The 21,267-nt window shown below is 43.4% G+C and overlaps 1 protein-coding gene across 1 annotated transcript; it reads right to left on the bottom strand.

Annotated features, from left to right (window-relative positions):
• Positions 1-186: 186 nt before the first annotated feature.
• LOC115373693 (caspase-13-like) lies at positions 187-20,145 on the bottom strand. Its single transcript, XM_030072197.1, has 10 exons — positions 19,762-20,145; positions 19,009-19,153; positions 18,848-18,877; positions 9,941-9,988; positions 2,533-2,585; positions 1,944-2,120; positions 1,625-1,859; positions 779-931; positions 534-643; positions 187-341 (listed from the first exon to the last, which is right to left on the bottom strand). The coding sequence occupies exons 1-10, from the start codon at positions 20,143-20,145 to the stop codon at positions 237-239; spliced, it is 1,440 nt and encodes a 479-aa protein (XP_029928057.1). The 3' UTR covers positions 187-236.
• Positions 20,146-21,267: the final 1,122 nt, after the last annotated feature.

The raw sequence follows: 21,267 nt of genomic DNA on the forward strand, positions 1-21,267 counted from the left end.
ATTCCTATAAACACTCTCCTCAACCTTGTGGACAGTCTTCCCAGAAGAGTTGAAGCTGTAATAGCTGCAAAAGGTGGACCGACATCATATTGAACTCTATGGGTTAGGAATGGGATGGCACTTCAGTTCACAGTATGAGTAAAGGCAGGTGAGCGAATACTTTTGGTAATATAGTGTATTAAGCTTGAAACAGGTGACAGAAAGGAAATCTGCATTGTTCAATAGCGTGCGGCGGCTCAAGGTCTTGGGAAGAGGTAGAACCGATTTGTTAAAGTGCATCGGTCTTTGGTTGGCATCTGTCTTTTGTTGACACAGGGAAATTTCTCAAAGCGCTTCATGACCTGTGTGGATGAAAGTAAGTCGGTTAAGTGAAGAGAGATCAGACAAATCATCCAGCATTACTGAGTCCTTCGTATAATCGTGCTGTTCCTATAATTGCACAGTTGTTGCTGATGTTACCTGTTGGATTCCAGTGATGACAGTTCAGTGATAAGTCAAAGTTTCACTTCTTCTTTTAAAATTGCAAAACTTACCTTCCTGAACAGCTCCTCGATGTGGTCCTCGTGGCAAAATTTGTTGAATTCTTCAGCAATGTACTGGATGAGAAAAGACCCAGATTCTTTTTGTCTGTATGACAAAGTATCTGCAGAATTAAACACAGACATTGAAAATAAATTAATTGACTTTTGAGGCGATATCAGCCCCTCTCAGTACTGTTTATGAATAGCTGATGAGTGAAATCCTTTTTTTTCCTCTCTCCTCTCCCCTATGAACTGACCAGGGGTGCAGGACAGCAGGGAGATGAAGTCTTTCTCTTTGTGTGTTCTGAAGCCGTCCTCCACCATGTCGTCTGCCTGGCTGGGCTGCGGCTCACAATCTGAGGCCATGATGGCACTGTCCCCATCGCTAATAAACACAGATCCATCTTTCTCTGAAAAATACATAACATACCTTGAATACAGTGCATGAAAACTTCACTCGCTCAAAGCCAACAAAGCATACTTCAGCTACACAAAATACAGAATGTTTTTTTTACACAAGCATATTGCACAGCTCATAGATTATGACAGATTTGGATATTAAAGTGATAGTTGGGGAAGCATCTTCTAACAACTGTCCGATCCTAATTCCCGCTGACACTATGGGAATCAACACAGAAAGAAAGAGCTGTTTAAACCTGGAAAGTTTCTGCTGGAAAAGTTGGGCTTGGACATGACGGAGCCACCCCTTTTGAAGGTGGTCGTGTAAAAAGTAGATGTTTGTATTTAGCAGAGGATGCTCAAAATATACATATATGACATGTGTATTAAGCTTGACCCCTGACCTCAAGACATCTGAATGAAAATTGCTTCTTTGTTCCAAACAGTTTGGGGCACAAACCATACAGTAGAAACGTGATTTTGCTGTATTGTAAAATGGTGTATTTCTGCAAAAAAGGGCCTTAGCAGTCTTGCAAATGTATAAATTGGGTTTGACTGGAAAGCTGACACTTTTGCGGGTTCAGTGAGCCACATTTGATTCATGTGTGATGCTGTTAATGTAGAGATAGGACCAGTCAGTTATGTTGACTCAGGTTCAGACCGCAGCCGTTTTGGTGTTTGTATAATAAAGGTGAGGGGATTACTTCCTCTGCAGGCCTGGATGATGACGACTTTGGGTTTGTTCACCAGCGCCGGACAGTTCTCAGAGTTCAGGTGTTTGTAGATATTCTCGATGCAGAACTCATCGGGATTATTCTTCCACCAGTGGACGCCATGGATCACTCCGAAGTTCCCATGAGACATGATGACCACAAAGACACTGTCTGTCTGGGAGAGGCCCTGGAGCTGCGAGAACTCCTTCACGGCTTCGTCAATTTGCTGCAAGACCACAACATGCCACCCAAATCAACCAGAGGAATCCTTTAACGACCCCCCCACCCCCACCCCCCCGTTAAATATTACCTGTCCACTGAGGTTGGTGTATTTAAATACTTTGTAACCCAGTTCCTTGAGAAGATGCTCCATATTCTGCTCATCTTTCTCGGCTCCATATCTCGTCATGTCCGGATCGTCAAAATCCCGATTGACGATGAGCAAAGCCAGCCGACTCCTGAAGGACTTCTTATCCACGGGGTAAACCTGCCAGAACAAATTATTTAAAAGGCAGCAGTGTTGAAGTGCACTGCTGAATGACACGGTGAAAAACAACATCTTGAATGGATCAATTTTGGAATGTCTGTTTGTAATGACAGAAAATACATTGTGTGAACCTGCAAAAATTAAAATGTCACACTTTTCCACAATGTAATTATGCCTTCAAAGGAAGCAACAAGTAGATGCAGTGTGCAACCATCTAAATTAAACTAACTATATCTATGATTTTGATCTAAGATTTTGCATGCAGCTTACAAGAACCTTATAATCATCTTACATCAAAACTATAATATGACAGTGATAACACTGTATACACAAAATCTGGCAACTAATTCAGACCATATCAGATGTTTTATATTACATTTAAATTTATAATTCATGATTATGATAGACCTACATCTTCATCATCCTGTCCTTGTTTCTTTGCCTCCGTGGGCGATGCTGCAGCGCCTGGAAGAACAAAGCAGGGGGTCACTGCTGGGTTTACAGTTCAAAAATGCCTTCTTGGAAACTTTAAATCATAACGAGGCAGTGCTTTAAAAAATGAGGGAAATTATAAGCTTTCATCAGGCTAAACTGCTTTTGAAAATGACAGTATGAGAGGTTTCACTGCCAAAATGTTATACATCAGTGTTACATATGCATAATTGTGCTGTGTGACATCTGTCATCCAAGTAACAGTAACAGCTCATTAAGTTATTTTATTTGAGGCAAGCAATTACTTGCAATTTGAATCTGTTGATTCTTTTAAATCTCGACTAAAAACTCATCTCTTTAGTCTAACTTATGGTTGACAGTTAGTGGTATGGTGGGCTGGTTCTCGGTCTCAGTGAAGTAACCCGAGCACTCACCTGCCGACGAGATTATTGCTCTCACGGAGCTAATTATCTATCTGTCTAGTGCAAATAATTAATGTTACACCTTTGTCTCTGTGTGAGTGTGTGTGAATGGTTGACGTGTTTTTGTCCGAGTGCGTGCTCTGTCTATTATTGACCCAGGTCTTCATGGATTTGGTGGTTGTGTGGCTCAGGTCCCTAGCTACTCCAGTGCATCTGGCTGCCCTTGATGTCCTCGTCCTCATCTGCCAATTGTCTTTACACTACATCCTTTGCATTATACATATATATCTTTTATTGTTTGTGTTCTGTGTTTACAACATCTATTGCACGTCTGTCCATCCTGGGGAGGGATCCCTCCTCCGTTGCTCCCCTGAGGTTTCTTCCTATTTTTCTCCCTGTTAAAGGGGTTTTTTAGGGAGTTGGAGGCTTTTCCTCCTTCCTGTCTGCTCTTCCTCATTGCGAGACGAGGATTGCGTGTGTTGACCTGTGCGTTAAGCTCACTTCACTCCGGTAAGCTTGCTGTTTTTTTTTTTTTCTATTTTGCTCTGTTAGCTGTATGTTAATGGTTTCCTGCTCTCTGTTTTGCGGTAGTTCCTCCGTGCTCTGTGCGGGGCTGCATTGCACCCCAGTGAGGTGGGTTGCCAGCTGGGCCTCCTGAGGGACGGCTATCCAAAGCCTCCAGCTCCGGTGTGGCCGCTCCGTCTTCCACTGCTGCTTCATATGCTGAGTTTCCCACTACAAACTTGTTTTCTACATTAATATTTTGTGACGTTAGTTTTGTTTTCATTGCCATTCAGTTAATTTAGGTTTATTCTGTTCTGTTTGTGTGTGTGGGTGTGAGTGCAGTGTGGTTTGTATGGGTGTGTTTTTTTTTTTAATGTAGATATCCTGTTTTAACAATACTATATATCAGCCTGAGTGTCCCACCATAAGCGGTCTTGATTTTCTTTGTTTCTCTTTTCCAGGACAGGAGCTTGGGCAGTGTGCGGCAGACTTCCCCGCTGGTGGCTTCCTCCCCTCACTCCTTCTAGTTTGGCGTGGCACATGGTGGTTTGGTTTGTAGTGATTTCTCTTGGTTTGAGTTATCCCTTTTTATTTTCAGTGGGATCGCTGCACCAAGTATCCTGGTTCCTACCTTTTTGTTTTATAATATTTTACCGCAATCAACTTTTTTGGAAGTCCGTCTCCTGTCCTCTATGTACAATCGGTGTAACGAATCTGTGTGACCTTCACTTAGTAAGGGTCCTGTTGAATGTACTGTATTTCCTGGGGTGCAATTCCCCAGGTGGCGTTGTTGGGCAACTTCCTCCTGCACCCCTCCATATCGCCACAATAGCTTGCGACGTCAGCTTGCTCATAGGATACAACTGTTCCCAAACCTTGCTACCCAGAGAGATTGTCTATTGTATGGTAGGGATGGACTTTTTAGCCGATAGGCAATCATTGTACCGATGCAAGGGTCTACGATGTATTGTATCGGTTGGAATGGTGTGCATCAGATAGAATCTGAGCTGAAACCACGATGCATCACCTTGTCAAAGCTTTGCATCGGTAAAATCTGATTCATTATTAATATATATTTTTTCAAGTGATTATTTTCAGTGAATTCGCTTCCATAATTATAACAGCAGTTCTCACGAGCGGACTATTTGTTGCATAACGACAAACACACTCTGATTCATCTATTCACCACTAGGCGTCACTTCTCACTGAATATCAACATCCGGGCAACAGGCAGACTGCTACAGTCAACAAGAAACATGTGTTGACTCGACTGCTGGCAAGCGCTGAACATGGCAGCGAACAACAACTTCATAGTTTGCCTAGTCATACATACAAGTCGCATGTTTGGTGTCACTTTGGATTTTTTAAGAGGGAAGGAAACCTTGACAAGTCCCAAGCCATTTGTAAGATATGCCGTCTTGCTATCAAGTACACATTGAGCACGACCAACCTGAATACTCACCTGAAGCGACGAGATGGACTACGTTTACATGCACACCATATTCCGGTTCGGGTCAATATTCCAATATTCCAGTTAAGGTAACTGCACTGCAGCAACTTCCTTTGACATGTTACTTGGCATAGTCCCGTGTTTCGGCATGTTCCACTCTCTTATGTAATGTGACACTCAGCCATGGGGGGCAGCAGCATACGCATATAGGCATCTGGTCTGACGGAAATACATAATACAATACTTCTTCTTCTGTGGCTATTTCTGTGTTTTCTCCCTCTCTTCTTCCTCTTTGCAATCATGTGTGACATTGAACGTATGATTCATCAATTTCACGCCAGAGCAGAAGACCAGGACTACTTAAGGTTCCTTTGGTGGGATGAGGGCAACCTTCAATCCCAACCATCAGTCTATTGAACGAGAGTGCACTCAGTTGGGGCAACCTCATCCCCCGGCTCTGCAAATTATGGCCTCAAGCACGTTGCTGCAAGGACAAGAACTTGTAAGCGGCATACAGATCTGTAGTGCTGGTAAGCTACGGCTCCACAAATTCATTTCTAATGGCCAGAAGGTACTTGCATCAATTCCCAAAGAGTAATGTGCTGAAACAGCAAGAAACCAAGACTTGTCCCTGGGTGAGCCGCAGATAGAGAGGACTTGAGGTGTCAAATGGTGTGTCACCTCAGATGAATTCCACTTCAGAGTAGTTGTGGACGAACACCCACTCTCCAGAAGAGGAATCTTGTCAACAGCAGCCTCTATCTATGATCCACTTGGTTTTGTGGAACCATTCATCCTAATCGGGAAGTAAATACTTCAGCAGATGTGCCAAGACAAGATCGGATGGGATGAACCACTGTCTGAAGATCTAAAGCCACAATGGGAGTCTTGGCTCCTGGACCTAAGGAATCTAGCTGTTGCTAAGATCTAACAATGCTACCTTCCAGAAGGTTTCAAGGAAATCCAATGATACTAACTCCAACACTTTGCAGACGCAAGTGTCAAAGGATATGGAGCTTGTAGTTACCTGAGAGTGATCAGCACATCTAGACAAATCCACTGTTCTCTAGTTATGGGCAAGGCTTGAGTAGCCCCCACAAAAATCACCACAGTGCCACGACTGCAGCTGCTGTTGCTGTGCATACAAGTGATCTGCTCAGGAAAGAGTTGGAAATAAAGGACACTCAAGAATTGGATATGTCAACAATGATGTCAGACATTTTCACTTATTTGTGGTGAACCAGATTCAGCGAATGTGACCTCAGAAGAAAATCCCGCTGACCACACATCAAGGGGTCTAAGGGCAAAAGAACTTATTGCCTCCAACTGGTTCAGTGGACCAGAGTTTCTCTGACACAGTGAGCATCCCAGCAGAGAGATTACGGTGTCTTGTGTCTTGTGTACAAAGTTCGCACAGCCTTTGTACACAAGACTTTGACAACAGAGATCTCATCACTTGATCGCTTCCAGAAGTTTTCTTGTTGGACTAGGCTAGTCAAAGCCATTGCCAGACTCTGACGACATGTCAAGGAGCTTAAGGGTCTCAAGAACTACTGAAGCCACAAGTCTAGAGGAGAGAAAAGATGCTGAACTTTTAATTACTGGAATCATTCAAAGGGCAGCCTTCGCAGTGGAAATTCAAGGCCTTCAAACCAAGAATGAGATTACAATCAAGGATAAAACCAGCAAACTGCTCAGACTGGATCCTTTCTTGGACAAGCACAGTATTCTCAGAGTAGGAGGTTGACTCGAGCATGATGCCTTGCATCCACATATTAAGCACCCAGCAGTCTTGCCAAAGACTAGCCACATATCAAAGCTACTAATGAAACACCAAATCACCAAAGTGTGCAACACCAAGGACAGGGTATTACAATGAATGAACTAAGAACAAATGGCATCTGGATATTAGGTCATCTCATATCTATGAATGTGTCAAGTGTAGAAAGTTCAGAAGGTGCACGTAAGAACAAAAAATAGCAGATCTGCCCTTCGAGCGCATAGAGACTACACCTCTTTCTACATATTGTGGAATGGACTGTTTTGGCCCTTTCTTTGTGAAGGAGGGAAGGAAAGAGCTAAAGTGCTATGGTCTGCTGTTTACCTGTCTGTGCTCCCGTGTGTGCATATTCAACTGCTGGATGACATGATGTCTGATGCCTTTATAAATGTTCTACACGGAATGTCCTACACGGAAATGTGCGCCAATTTAGATCTGACCAGGGCACTAACTTCAAGGGGAGCGAGGCGTGAGTTCCTAGAAGCTCTAAAGGAAATGGACCAAACCTCTCTAAAACAACTAGGCTGTGAGTTTGTCATGAACCCTCCATCTGCTAGCGATATTGATGGAGCTTGGGAAAGGCAGATCAGGACAATAAGAAGTGTACTGATGTCTGTCTTGGATCAGTCATTCTGAAGACTTGATGGTTCCTCTTTAAGAATTTATCTTTAAGAAATCATGGCAATAATAAACAGTACACCCTTAACAGCTCATCTGCTCAACGATCCAGCTGGACCACAGCCTCTTACGCGTAATCACATCTTGACAATGAAATCTTCAATACTTTTGCCACCTCCAGGAGACTATGAAAGAAGACCTGTATTTTCGTAAGAGATGGCGTATAGTGCAATTCTTAGCCAATGAGTTCTGGTCAAGATGGAACAAGGAATATCTGTTAAACCTGCAACAGACAAAAATGGCACCAGTGTGCAAAGGTCACTCAAGTGTACCCCAGCAAAGATGGGTGTGTTAGAAGGCTAAAGCTACTGGTTAGTGATTCAGCATTAGATGTCCAAGGAAAACATCTCACTAAGCCAATTTACCTTGAGAGACCCATCCATAAGACTGTTGTTCTGCTTGAAGCTGAGTAGTCAGTATGCAATGTTTTCATCTCAAACTTCATGCTTTATAGGAGAATTCTTATTTGAAGTTAACACAGGTTTAAAAAAAAAAAAAAAAAAAAATACTCAAAGAGTTAAGCGTCTATTAGAGAAATCACAAGTAAGGTGATTTGGTGGGATTGTAGCTGCTGTCAGAGGCAGTTATACAGCAAATAAATTAAGTTGATAAACAGTCAGTTAAAAGTTAAAATTAATTTGATGTAGGTATTTGAGTTAAATAGAATAATAAATTATGTTTGATTTTATTATATTTCTGTTAAAAGCATAAACAGAATTAAAAACATGTTTATGAAAGTTTTTATTTAACAGGTACAAGGTGGAACTTATATTAAAGTGCTGCAAGGCCGTACGACACTGCTAGTCACCCAAGATAGCAGATGTGCACAGATGCCTGCTTGAGCCACGGAGGAAGATGTCTAAATTTGTTGCTGTATTTAAATTTATTTTTAATCAAGATAAGCAGTTATAAGAAGACCTGTAAGATGAAGATAGAAGCATTGTAAGAGCTGAAAAAAGCTGAAGATTCCTGTTCACTCCCCATGAGTTAATGCTGCCAATGAGGTATGTTAGCTATATGCTCTGTACTGGCTTAATGTTAATGTAAGATGCTAATAAGCTAGCGTGCATAGTATGGTAATGCGGTTTACAGCACTCATGATAATAACATGACAGACCATCTATGTTGCAGTGAACATTTACATGTTGTATGAATTGTTATTTTTTTGTAAGAATAAGGGCTTATAGCTGTGAAAATCTGATAGTTTGACCATTTGTATTTTGTTTATGAAGTTGTTTAATACTTAGGGGTCTAGTTTCCCGCCGCAGCGCAGGGTGGCGCAGTGAAGCGAACCCCGCGCAGAGCTGGTTTGGACAAGCGCAACCCGAGGCGTGCACAGAGGCAGGCTAAGGTGCGCTGAGATGGGAGTGGCGCTGCAGCAGGGGGAGGTGCTGACAGATTCAGCTTGGCGCAGTGACAGTTTAATGCCAAAAGGCTTCGCCGAGGTGCGCTCAAAGCTCATCATCTGAAACCACATCTACTTTCAGCGCAAGGCGGAGCGCAGCCGGTATAGTGGAACTTTGGCTGACCGGTGGGCAGTGCGCACACATCGCCAAAACCTCACAATCAGCACAAACGGTGGCAATCTCCTTTGATCTGAAATCAGATGTGACGGGATAATCGATATGGAGAGAAATTTATGTGCTGATTGAGATAGTAGCATTGAAAAGTGGTTTTTGTTGGTATTTATTGCATTGTTAATGTGCCTGACATTCTGGAAACCTGCCTGTAAGGTTATGGTGACGTGTGCACACTGCGTGCTGGTCAGCCAAACCTCCACTACACCGGCTCCGCTCCGCCTGTGGGAGTAGACCTCCATGTCAATTGTGTAAATGCTTATTATGCCTTCGCACAGCTAATTTTAATGGCAAGGACAGGGGCTCATTTGATTGGTGAATCAAACCCACTCCACGCCTTCTCTCCTCCCTTGCACCGGTAGGAGTACTATGCCGGTACTATGCTGGTAGGAGTCCTTGCGCCACCGCGCACAGCGTGCCAAACTTGCAAAATCCAGCTGGCCACACCCAGTTTGCGAAGCGAAGCAAAGCTGCACTGCGCCCCCGCCTCGCGCGATCTGCTCTCTGCGAGAATGCCTTGTATTGAACTAATTTAAGTTTGTATTTTATTTATTTATTTATTTATTAAGAACGTGATTCAACTCTGGGGGAGTTACAAAGGGTTTATGTTGAGTAATAGTCATACAACAGCAAGAGTGACACAAATGTATTTGATGCCAACAATCACTCTGACAGAACAAGCATCATTTTTCCCCCCAAATGACTGAAATCTTACTTTAGAATCAAACTCTTCAGATATATACATCTGACTTCATTGGAATGAAGTCACTTGTGGAAATATTCACAGTGTAGTTTAGATGTGAAACCCTGTGCCAGTAGTTACACTGGTCACTATTACGCTTATGAACAATGAGAAAATAAGCCAGTGTTAGTTAGCTCTAGTGCAGCCAGATTCTCAGTGTACCTTTTACTTTCTGCAGATAATTTGAAGCCCCTGATAGAGCGAGGACTGCACACAAGGCATGCCCTTCACTTACCTCCTGACATGTACCGTCCAGCAGATGCTCCGGCCGAGGGTCCCTGGGCTGCAAGACAATGGAGGAAAATTAAAACTCCATCATAAATGGATAAGCCAACAGTTCTTAGACTCTATACTTGCTTATGTGTCCCCATACAGGAAACATGGCTGACAAAACGGTGGTAAGTACAAGGATACCACACTGCACTAGGCTCACATCTATGATGAATCTGTGCATCCAACTATTGGCAAGACAGGCAAGACAGGTTGAATATAAATAGTTTAATGTGAAATTGAAAAACACTGCAGTTCCTACAGCTGCCTGCAGTGGGTATTCATGATGTTAGACAAAAATGCCCTCAGGTGGTTCAGGATGTGTAGCATCCCCAGAAAGATGATGGTCAGACTCTTCGACTGATGTTTCATGAATTTATTCAAAATCATTCCACACCGTAAGAGCTGAGTGAAATACACAACCATTATTAAATCAATACACGTTTACAAAAATATTTCTGTCAAAAAACAACAGACATGCCCAAAATGGCTTCAAAGAAAAATTATATATAACGGAATAAATTACACATTCACCTTGTTCACTCTCCAACTGAGGTGCTAAATCCTTGTCCTGTGTAGACATCCTCCCCAGCGCAGCTCCAACAATTGCAACTGTATTCTCTAACCTTTATGAAAACATTGTGCAAGTCTTTCCCTCTTGGGTGCGACAGCTCCAACAGACTGCATTTGGCGCGGAGGACGCTGTTTACTTCCGCCACCGGAAGTTACAAAATAAGAGGCCACTCACACTGGCAAGTTTGATCCGCGCCCAAGCACGATTGCCCTTAAAATCCGGATTCTTTGACCAGTGTGATCGCTCCGTATCGTGCTTGAATACAGTACACTTCCCCCGCTCTGGCACGGTTGGAAGGGGTGTGCTTCTGCACGGTACGGGCGCGTACACGAGCACATGCACGGTCACGCACGCAGTGCGCGGATGTAAATCATGCAACTTTCCTCCTGCCTCTGCAAAACTGTTTAATGTGCGTAGCGCAATTACCGGCGAATGCCCGCGTTGCGCAATCAATAATCAACCATGTTGTCTGTGTCATTGTCTGTTGTGCTGCTGCAACCGCGTATAAACAAAAGTCGGTTTATAATGAAAGTACAGCAGTCTGTGTGCGGAGATCCGGCAGACCTGGTGCTGGCCGGCACCGCGTCGGCACCGGCTGGCACTGGCCGCGGCACCGCGCGGTGTGCGGCCACCCGGTCACCCGGTCTGCCGGATCTGACAGGTGCCGCTCCGGCTGTCAGTTGGACCTTTCTGAAGAAGGAGGAAGTTACCTCCGAAACTGTCAAGGTAAATAAACATCCCATGTCTGATTAAAAGGACCAAAAACGTTTTTAGTTAAAAGGAAGACATGATGTATTTGAACTACACTGATTTATAATGACGTCGGGCCATGCCTGTTGTTGTCGTATTTCAACGTGATGACGTGCACACCGGGGGCAATCGTGCTTGGGCGCGTTTGGGAAAAAGGTAATGTGAGTGCAGGCCAGCCGGGGACTGGGGAGGGGGGGATTTTGGCTTTAGCACGATACGGGCTCAAACTTGCCAATGTGAGTGGGCCCTAAAAGCTCAATTTTCAAAATAAAATGTCTTCTGCCCTTTACACAGATCAAAAACAAAAGGAAAACAATACCACTGGAACAAATGAAAACGTGCAAATGTGTGCAGTGTATACAGACACAAAATAAACAAATCATACTAAAATACACTGTCCTTTACAGGATGAAACTCACAAGTTGAAGCTCGTTTCACACCGTTCAGTTCAAAAATTTAAAAGAGGATTTGTTTATTATCAAGTGCTCCTATTTCTCACAGCTATTATCTCTTATCATTACATGTAGCAGTGGCGAGCGGTAACGATTTTGTCTAGTCATGCAATGGTCCCAATTTAATTCGAGTGCCCGCAAGGGCGCAAGCTCAAAAATTTTTGGGCATTTATTTATTAACAAAAACGTATAATATGGTTTTTAACTATACTATATCAACTGGACAACTCGATTTTGATAGACACGCGTGCGCAATTTGCCCCAATGTTACCAACAACAATGTGTTGGAATTTACAGTGTAAATGAAAGCAGAAATTATTAGAATGGACAGATGACGCAGTAATAAACAGTTACAGAGTCAAGCAAATGACACATGGGCATGCTCACAATGTTACCAACAAAATGTTGGAATTTACCATGAGATCGGAACTATTCGGACGTGCCACGGGGTGATGCAAACACACAGCAATGTCACCAGCTAGCCTACATGGCCAATGAAATGACACACAAACATGCCCAACTGCCCATCAGGCAGGCTACGTGTAAAACCCGGTGGCCGTAAGGCCTAAACAACTAAAACCTAAAACTAATAAAACCAAACTTCGTAATAATAATATTTTAAAAGGGCTAAAAATGACAACAACACCTAGGAGGGAGCCTAGGACTCTAAAAACAGGTTCATAAAATCAAGCAGCAGAGTTTTTAAAATTACCACCAGAACAGAGAGTAACGGTACAAAGAGGTTTAATTCAACAATTATTTTGCTCCAACCCACAGTCACCACAGGCCCCAGGAGTCTATAAAATCTCTTGCTTCTTGCAGAGTAGTCCACACCGATCTGCGGGTCCTCGCGCCACACCACCACCCACAGGGTCAGCTCCGGCACGGCACTCTACGGACACAGAGGACATTGGCGAGTATCAGTCCGCAATTACAAGCGCAGGGTAGCTCTAGACCTCAAGACACATATAGTCAGGACCGAAAATTGAAAAAGCCCCTTAGAAAACAACATGGTAGGTATTTTTGAGGAAAAGCACTTTATCTGTTGTTTCTGTATGATTATTTAATGCTGAATCCATTTCTGCCGTAGGCCAAGCTGTAAAAGTTACAATTTAGTCATAATTATTGATTAATTAGCATAATTATCGATTAGTCGCCCAAAGTCAGAAATGGTTATCAGTTTCCTATTTGTCAATATTCGGTATATGATTGTTTGGTATCATTGTAAAGGGGACCTTCTCAGCTTTCATTTAAGCCCATGGGTGTCTCTTTCTGACAAACACAGAGGTCACATGACCTCCTTAAACCATAAATTACACACATTTTCTCACATTTTTCGCCTAAACTATATAGTTTCTTTTATCCCTGTGGGATCAAGGGATATCAAGGACCCAAAAGACAACAACCACAATACCTAATGGACTTTGAGGATTCAGGAAATGTATGATATACCCATACTATTTCTTTGTGAGAGGTTATTGTGAGCCTTAAAATAGCAGTAATCGACTCAGGCCCATTCACCTCCATTCATTCTCCAGCATTACGTAAAAACGACCTCACCAATTGTTTACTGTAGATATAATGATATTATTACTAATACAAATGTAATAATAATTAGGGTTGTCCCGATCCGATCATGTGATCGGAAATCGGGGCCGATCACATGACTGACATTTCCACTGTAGGCTAGGCGGAGGGGCAATGTATGAATCGCCTAGCGCGAAAAACACAAGCGCTCACAAATACCAGTGATACAATGACAACATAGCGACTTTCCAAAATATCCCCAAGTGACTTAATAACCTAACGTTAGTCAGAAACTTATTTATGTAACGTTTGTTGTGTTTGTTTTTGTGCCGATATGCCGTGCGCTGGCCGCCCATCTCTCCCTCGTTCCACTTGCTGATACAATGACAACTTAGCGACTTTCCAAACTCCCCCAAGTGACTAAATCCCCTAACGTTAATCAGAGACGGATTTGTGTAATTATTGTGTTCGTTTTTATGCTGCTATGCCGTGCGCTGGCTGCCTTCCCATCTCTCCTTCGTTCCACTTGCTGTTCGCTTCGCTTTTCACACACAAGCACCCAGCCCCCCCGCGCAGTAAACAATCAGCTGTATACTAGTTTCCAACCGCTTGGTTTTTGTATTAATTTCTGTACTTTATTTTATTTCCTGCTACTGTTTGTGTTTGTACATATTTTGTCAGTATCTTAGATCTTGCCATTTATGTTTGTGTGTGGAGACATTTGAGAAAATAATTAAAAATAATTAAATTATAAAATGTTAATCTAATGTCCAAATAAATCGGTTAATCAATATCTGCGTTTGCCAATTAACTGCCTTTTATCAAAATGCAGTTTGTTAAACACTTAAATTGTTATACTAGCTTCTTCATTTGTCTCAAAGAGTGCATTTCATTTCCATATTGACCTATCTGGAACTGCGGTTGTTTCTTGGCAATCATTAATAACATATCATTTCCTGGTTTTATAGAAGTATCGGATCGGGACTCGGTATCGGCAGATACTCAAAATCAAATGACTCGGAGGCAAAAAAACGTGATCGGGACATCCCTAATAATAATCAAAGGCCAGGTAGACATTTTTCATCAATTTAATTAATTAGTAAAAATTAACTGAACGTGGCCACTAATTATTACAAATATGGATGATAATGATTGGATCAAAACAGTAGTGCATTACAATTTTTTTGTGATCACATTTTTTCTTCTTCAGTGCATTACATATTCATGCAAAGGTCACCATATAATTTGCAGAACACTTCTGCATCCATGATGGTGGAGTCACTCACCTCCGGACCTTCACCAAGCCTGTTGAGTAGATCACTGGGCTGCCTAAACACATTCCAGCAGGTCTTGTCAGTGCCGAAAGTCAAGTGACCTTTGCATGAATATGTAACGCACTGAAGAAGAAAAAATACCAATACCAAACAATCATATACCGAATATTGACAAATTGGAAACTGATAGCCATTTCTGACTTTGGGCGACTAATCGATAATTATGCTAATTAATCAATAATTATGACTAAATTGTAACTTTTACAGCTTGGCATACAGCAGAAATGGATTCAGCATTAAATAATCATACAGAAACAACAGATAAAGTGCTTTTCCTCAAAAATGCCTACCATGTTGTTTTCTAAGGGGCTTTTTCAATTTTCGGTCCTGACTAATATAGACCGCCAAGGAAACGATAACAATACTCACGGTTTTCCCGGATCGCGAGTATGACTGGTGACCCAGGCCGGAGTAAAACTGGCGTTGGCGGTCAGTCTTGCAGCTCGGTCGCAGCCTCGTCTGGTCTCGGTCTTGGCTGGTTATCTCCTCCGCCGCCGCCATGCTACCGTCGCTACTGCCGTGCAGGACAGGCGTGTTTGCTTCTGCCATGCGCCAAACCTCCTCTTCCTTTGCTGTCGGGCCTCTTCTTCCTGTGTCTCAGCTGTTTAGCCCTCCTCCCCGCCACGGATTGGCCGTGGGAGTCCTCCTCTCCTTCCCCGAGTGGCTGGTCACGCTGTCGATCAGGCCCACTACACGTGCAGGTTAATCCTAATCAAGTCCAATTAAGGCTAGAAGGATGTAACAGTCCCGCATGCACATAAAAACAACAACAGTAACACAATAAAACCCCAAGCATAAAAACTAAGTTAAAATAAATAAAATCATGCATAAACACGTTTAAGAGCAAGCATAAAACTGCAACATCACACAATAAAAAAAAAAAACATCCCTTCTGCCTTATTACATACGCACCAAAGTGATAAACGTCAGAGAACACCTCTTTTTCATAACACCTGCAATAGCCTAAATCAATGAAACATGCCAGGTTACATAGACAGTTATTTCAGTAGGCCTAACATTGCACACATCGTGCACAGCAGTAGCCACAGCAACCAAACATGAATAAATGTCACACACACACCAGATCAGACACACTCTGGCCTCGGCGGACCAAAACGCTCTCACCAAACAGCCCTAAACTCTGAACAAGGCCACGGCAGGCCAACCAACCAACAGTTACAAAACCGAACGCTCAAAACACACACACAAGCCTCGCGGAGCTCTCACACACAAACATAGGCCTACCGCGCACACACACACACACACACACACACACACACACACACACACACATACTGACAGGCCTCAGGCAGCCGACCTCTTACACAAATATAGGCCTACCACTGCAGATAGGCTACGTTCACACTGCAGGCCTTAATGCCCAGTTCCGATTTATTGCTCAATTCCGATTTTTTGTTTGGCTGTTCACATTATATTTTTCTAATGTGGCCTATCTACGGATTGCTGTGTGAACAACTGACGCTCCTGAAGTGACCCGCATGCGCAGTTGATCATTAATGACATCATGCACACAACGGTGTTTACGGAAGTGAACATGGTGGCAACCGGTGTACTTTATGGTCTAATGTTAAAAACAATGTGTGGCGGCAGCTGGCAAATTTGTTAGCGGGTGATATTAAACAGGAGGAAGATGACAAAGAAAATGAATATTTGAATGATGTCTCTATGCGGAGCAATAGCTGCAACATCCGTACAGAGGAGTATGTGGATGTGGTGTTGGAGCCAGGAGTGGTGGGATAGTGATGTGACTGGTTTCACAGAGCTGGGGTCTGTTTCACGTAGCAGGTTCAACAAACTCTGAGTCTTACCCTGAACTCTGACCCCTAATGACGTCAAAGTCGCATTCAATGCGATCTGGCTGTTCAGATTGCGGTCGCATTTTAAAAAATCTGATATGTATCCGATTTAGTACCACATCTGAAAGTGGCCCAAATCTGATGTGAAAAGATCAGATTCCATGTGACTTGTGCTGTTCACACTGCCATGAAAGAATCTGACCTGAGTCACATAGGGGGGAAAAAATCAGATTCAGGCCACTTTTGCCTGCAGTATGAACATAGCCATAGACAGCAAAACCAACAAGGCAAGGCCTATCGTGACTTTCAGCTGATGTCACATTGTAGGCCAGATCAGATATTTTGAGGCAATACTGATTGTATTGGATTGCATGCAGTAGAGCCAATCAGACAAATGATACACCTGTATAGGTCCTCAATATTGCAGGTTTGGAACTACATTTGAAAGTCATGAATAGCAGTTACAGTATAAACACGCTCCCTATAGCACAATGTCCTACCATATTTGTAGACGAATTCTTTCCATTCTTTGTCGTTTTTGTGATAGCTAGGTCAGGAGTAGGTCGGCCACTTGAAATTATGGTCCTCTTTTCCTCAAAAGTTCTCCGGGAAGACGGCACAGAACGCAAAGACTCAGGCTACGTTTACACATACATGGGTATTTTTAAAAACGGAGACATTTCCCTTCGTTTGTGCCCTTCATTTACACGCAAACGGCGAATTCGCCTCTGAAAATGAATCATTCTAAAAACTCCGGCCATAGTGGAGAAAAACAGAGAAATATAGTTTCAGGCAGCCGACGTCACATTATGCGCCAAAAGTGTGCGCAATGTTTACATTTGGCTATGGTTATCATAGACATGATATACATATATTATGTCTATGATGGTGATGAGCATGGATGCATTCACAGTAGCAGTCGCATTTCTGTTGGTGCAGACACTTTCCATATGTTTGCATTTACAAATACAGCTGCTTTTTTATATCAAGGAGCAGAGATGAATGAGGGCTCAGAGGTCAGCAATTTTGCATATTCTCCTCCCTCCAACACAAAGAGCCAGTCTGCGGCACCGCCAGCATCGCCGGTTTTGGGTCCGACCTGGGCGCACTGCTGTCTGGTTTGGCTTCTGATTGGCTCGCGTGGCTTTCTCCTTCTTCCGATACCGCCGCCCATAGGCTTGCTGTAGTTATGATGGCGCTTGACGGCGTATTTATGTGGGTTGATATAAACAAAAACCTTTTTGAAAACGATGCCGTGTGCACGATGTTATTTTGGAAAACAGAGGGAGGGAAATATTCGTTTCTCCAAATATCCGACTGTGTAAACGTAGCCTCATTTGAAGTTGTATTTTCACCCATTCTGATTGGCACGATGCAGATGAAAGAACAAACTAATGTTAACGTTCCCGTACTAGCTAGCCAACTAACAACGTTAACGGTAGCTAGCTGTCAAATGAATGACTTACAGTTGCCGCTGAACATTTCAAGCGAGCTTACTCAGCTACGTAGCTACTTGTGTTGCGCATGCGTCTTCTGAAAAGCTGATACGCAGACAGCTTATTTTCCATTCAAAACGCCCACCTATAGGAAACACTGGCTACAAAACTACTGTAAATACTCGGTATCACAGAGCGCATGCGGGCGTCAAGCTGTCAACTTTCCAGCATTTCGCCAGCAGAATGACATAGATACGTCTATATAGGCAGCGGTTTGCAACCAAAATGATAGAAATAAGGTATATTATAAAAGGACACACTAGGAGACGAATATTTTAAAGTTTTTAATTGAAGGGCTTGGGCATGCGCTGCATTTGTAGCTTTTTATGACCGCTCGCCCCTGACATGTAGTATTCCTAATGTAATGTTGTTAGTGTAAGTACTAGTAGTACTGTTAATACTGCTGATATGAGTTAGTGTAAATCTAACACTCACACTAATCTAACTCTACAGTAAGAAATTGTATTGAAGCTGCTGCCAAAGCTGCAGTTAATAACTGTAAATTTATCATCTCACATCCTGTAGCAGCCCAAAACCTCTTTACTTTTGTTTCCTCAGTCAAGATGATCTTTCAAGGTCAGAGACAAGTGACCTATAATCCTCCTTCAAGATTTGATAGAGAGCATCTTTGCCTTTTGTGCCAGGCAATCTGAGGAATGAGAAAATCACCCTCATCTTGTCTTGTGGCGTTGGCTTGGCCGCCACTGACATCATAGCTCTCGTGTGAGATTAACTTCTCATCAGGAGTTTGTCTAAGATAACCATTGGGTTGCTGACTCTTTCAATCAGAGTTGTTCGATGCTGATCCACAAAATGCTTACCTGTGGGTTTCATAGGAAAAAGTGAAATTCTCTGAAACCTTGATCTCACCCGAACAGTTTCAAAGTACAATGAATTTTTCTCAATTCAAATTCAACCTTACCTTGGCCCGACATGTTGTCTTGGTAGTCATCTGAAATTAAATGCAGGATAAAATGCTTATGTATGGTATATTTAGCTAATCTCAATACATTACTGACATGATATCTGCTCTGATAATGCACGCTTAACTCCACTGAATCCAAGTGTCACATACAGTCTCACCTTTTTGGATCACACAGGTCCATGTGGGGTCGTTGCCTCTATTCCTCTGCTCGTTTTCTAGCATGAGCCTGAAGTCACTGTCTGGGTTTATATTTAACACCTCAAAGAACTCTTGAGGGACGGTCTCATATCTCAGCTTTAATTTCTGTGGAGGAAATATTGGGGGAATGTGAGAGGGTTTAAACTCACTGCCTAAGTCATTTTTACACTTGTGATTATTTATACCACTAAAACAGGTTGTTGTCCTAAAAATATGAACAGGCCTTCTGATCGTAGTGACTTCCTGTTGGATTTGACAGCTTTTGAGTAAACGTTTGTGAAGTTTGAAGAAACAAGACTGTGACGACCCCTCTGCTCCATTAGTTGTCCCTGTTGTTGGTTTTTCCTCTTTTCCTTGTAGGATCCAGGGCAGGGCGGAGGGCGTCGCCAGCTTGATTGAGCTGCATGGTATCCTCAGTCTGATGAGCCACACCTGGGCCCGGTGTGGTCTCTCACATAAAGCTCACCCTCCTTCCCCATGGCTCTCTCTGCTCCTCTGCTCTTCTCCTCCAGCGCGGACGCGGCTGCTGTTTGTTCTTGCTTTTTCAGACAATTCCACACATCCACACCTGCCTACACTACTGACCACTGACTCCCACGATTTATCTCAGTTCTTTATGGTTAATTTTTGTCAATAAATATTCTTTTACTTTCACAAAACTTGTCTAGTTTCCATTTTTGTTACAGCCTAAGAGGCGGGCTGTGACAAGACACATTGGCTGTGACATCCCACTGCTGTGGGATGGCATCCCATTCTTCAACCAGCATTTGTGGCAAGTCAGCCAATGTGGTTGTGTTGGTCACTCTGGCATGAACAGCACGCCCAAGCTGATCCCACAAGTGTTCAGTGGGGTCAAGGTCAGGACTGCTGGACTGCCAGTCCATCCTCTCCACTCCCAAATTCTGGAGGTAGTCTCTGATAAACCCCGCTCTGCAGGGGCGAGCGTTGTCATCTTGGAGGAGAGAGTTCGGTCCCAGACTGTGGAGATATGGGATTGCCACTGGTTGCAGAATCTCATCTCGATATCTCTCTTCTTTCAGATTGTCTCCAATGATGACAAGCCTTGTTTTCCCAGTGAGGTAGATGCCGCCCCACATCATCACACTGCCTTAACCAAAAGATGTTACTCTATCGGTACAACAATCAGCATAGCGTTCTCCGCGTCTTTTCCACACTTTGACCCTACGAACCAAATGCCGTATGCAGAATCTGGACTCATCGCTGAACATAACGTTCCTCCACATGTTCAGGTTCCAGTGCACGTGTTGCCGACACCAGCACAAACGGGCCTGACGGTGAAGGGCAGTCATGGCAGGCCTCCTGGCAGCCCTATGAGACCGCAGATTGGCTGCGTGCAGTCTGTTCCGGATTGTCTGGGCAGAGAGCCATCGGCCATATCGTCCTGCAAACCTTGACTACAAATCTGTAGAAGACAGCCTATGGTACCTAAGTGCTGACAGGATGAGGAAATGGTCTTCTTGGGGTGTCGTGTTCTTTGGACGCCCACTTCGCAGCCTGTCTCTGACATCCCCCGTTATGTGGAACTTGTTCTTCACCAGATGGTACTAGAGCTCACTCCAAATAATGCTGCAACTTGGTTTTGTGGAATCAAATCAAATCAAATCAAATCAAACTTTATTTATATAGCACCTTTCATACATAAAACAAATGCAACGCAAAGTGCTTTACATTAAAATACATAAAACCCTAATCCCCCACCCCCTCATACGCACTCACCCACGCACACACACATAAGTACAACATATTTCACACATGCATACACCCCACCACACCCCAGCCCACCCCAACCCCACCCAAAGAAAGAATAAAATATGGCTGAGCACTGAGCGACCAGGGGGCTGTTCCATAAAAGCAGCTAAAGAAAGCTGCGCTTACGTGATATAGCCTGGCTTGAATTAACGTCAACTTTCACGAAAGCCTCAACCTGTTCCACTAACGCGATTCAGCCGTGTCTAGTCAACGCTAATTCTAGCCACGTCTGAACAAGCCACGTGTGTGCGTCCACGGGGCACATAAGCAGCCCAGAAGAGTCGATCGTCGAAACAAAGATACAACTGTCTCAAAAGGAGGGGAAAAGAGAGCCTTGACATTTTCAGCCGCGGAGCAGACACTGCTGATGGAACTATATGAAGAATATAGGGAAATTATCACAAACAGGGCCGGCTTTTGCCATAGGCGGTATAGGCAACTGCTTAGGG

This window comes from Myripristis murdjan, chromosome 16, assembly GCF_902150065.1.
Source record: "Myripristis murdjan chromosome 16, fMyrMur1.1, whole genome shotgun sequence".
Classification (NCBI taxonomy): domain Eukaryota; kingdom Metazoa; phylum Chordata; class Actinopteri; order Holocentriformes; family Holocentridae; genus Myripristis; species Myripristis murdjan.

Bases quoted from the DNA above. Each gene is read 5' to 3' on its own strand.
- LOC115373693 (XM_030072197.1), bottom strand. From the start codon at position 20,145: ATGTGGGGCGGCATCTACCTCACTGGGAAAACAAGGCTTGTCATCATT. The intron at 19,154-19,761 runs GTGTCTTGTCAC...TTTCCTCCACAG, and splicing joins AGTGGGATGTCACAGCCAAT to AAATTAAAGCTGAGATATGA. The intron at 342-533 runs GTAAGTTTTGCA...TCATCCACACAG, and splicing joins TCGAGGAGCTGTTCAGGAAG to GTCATGAAGCGCTTTGAGAA.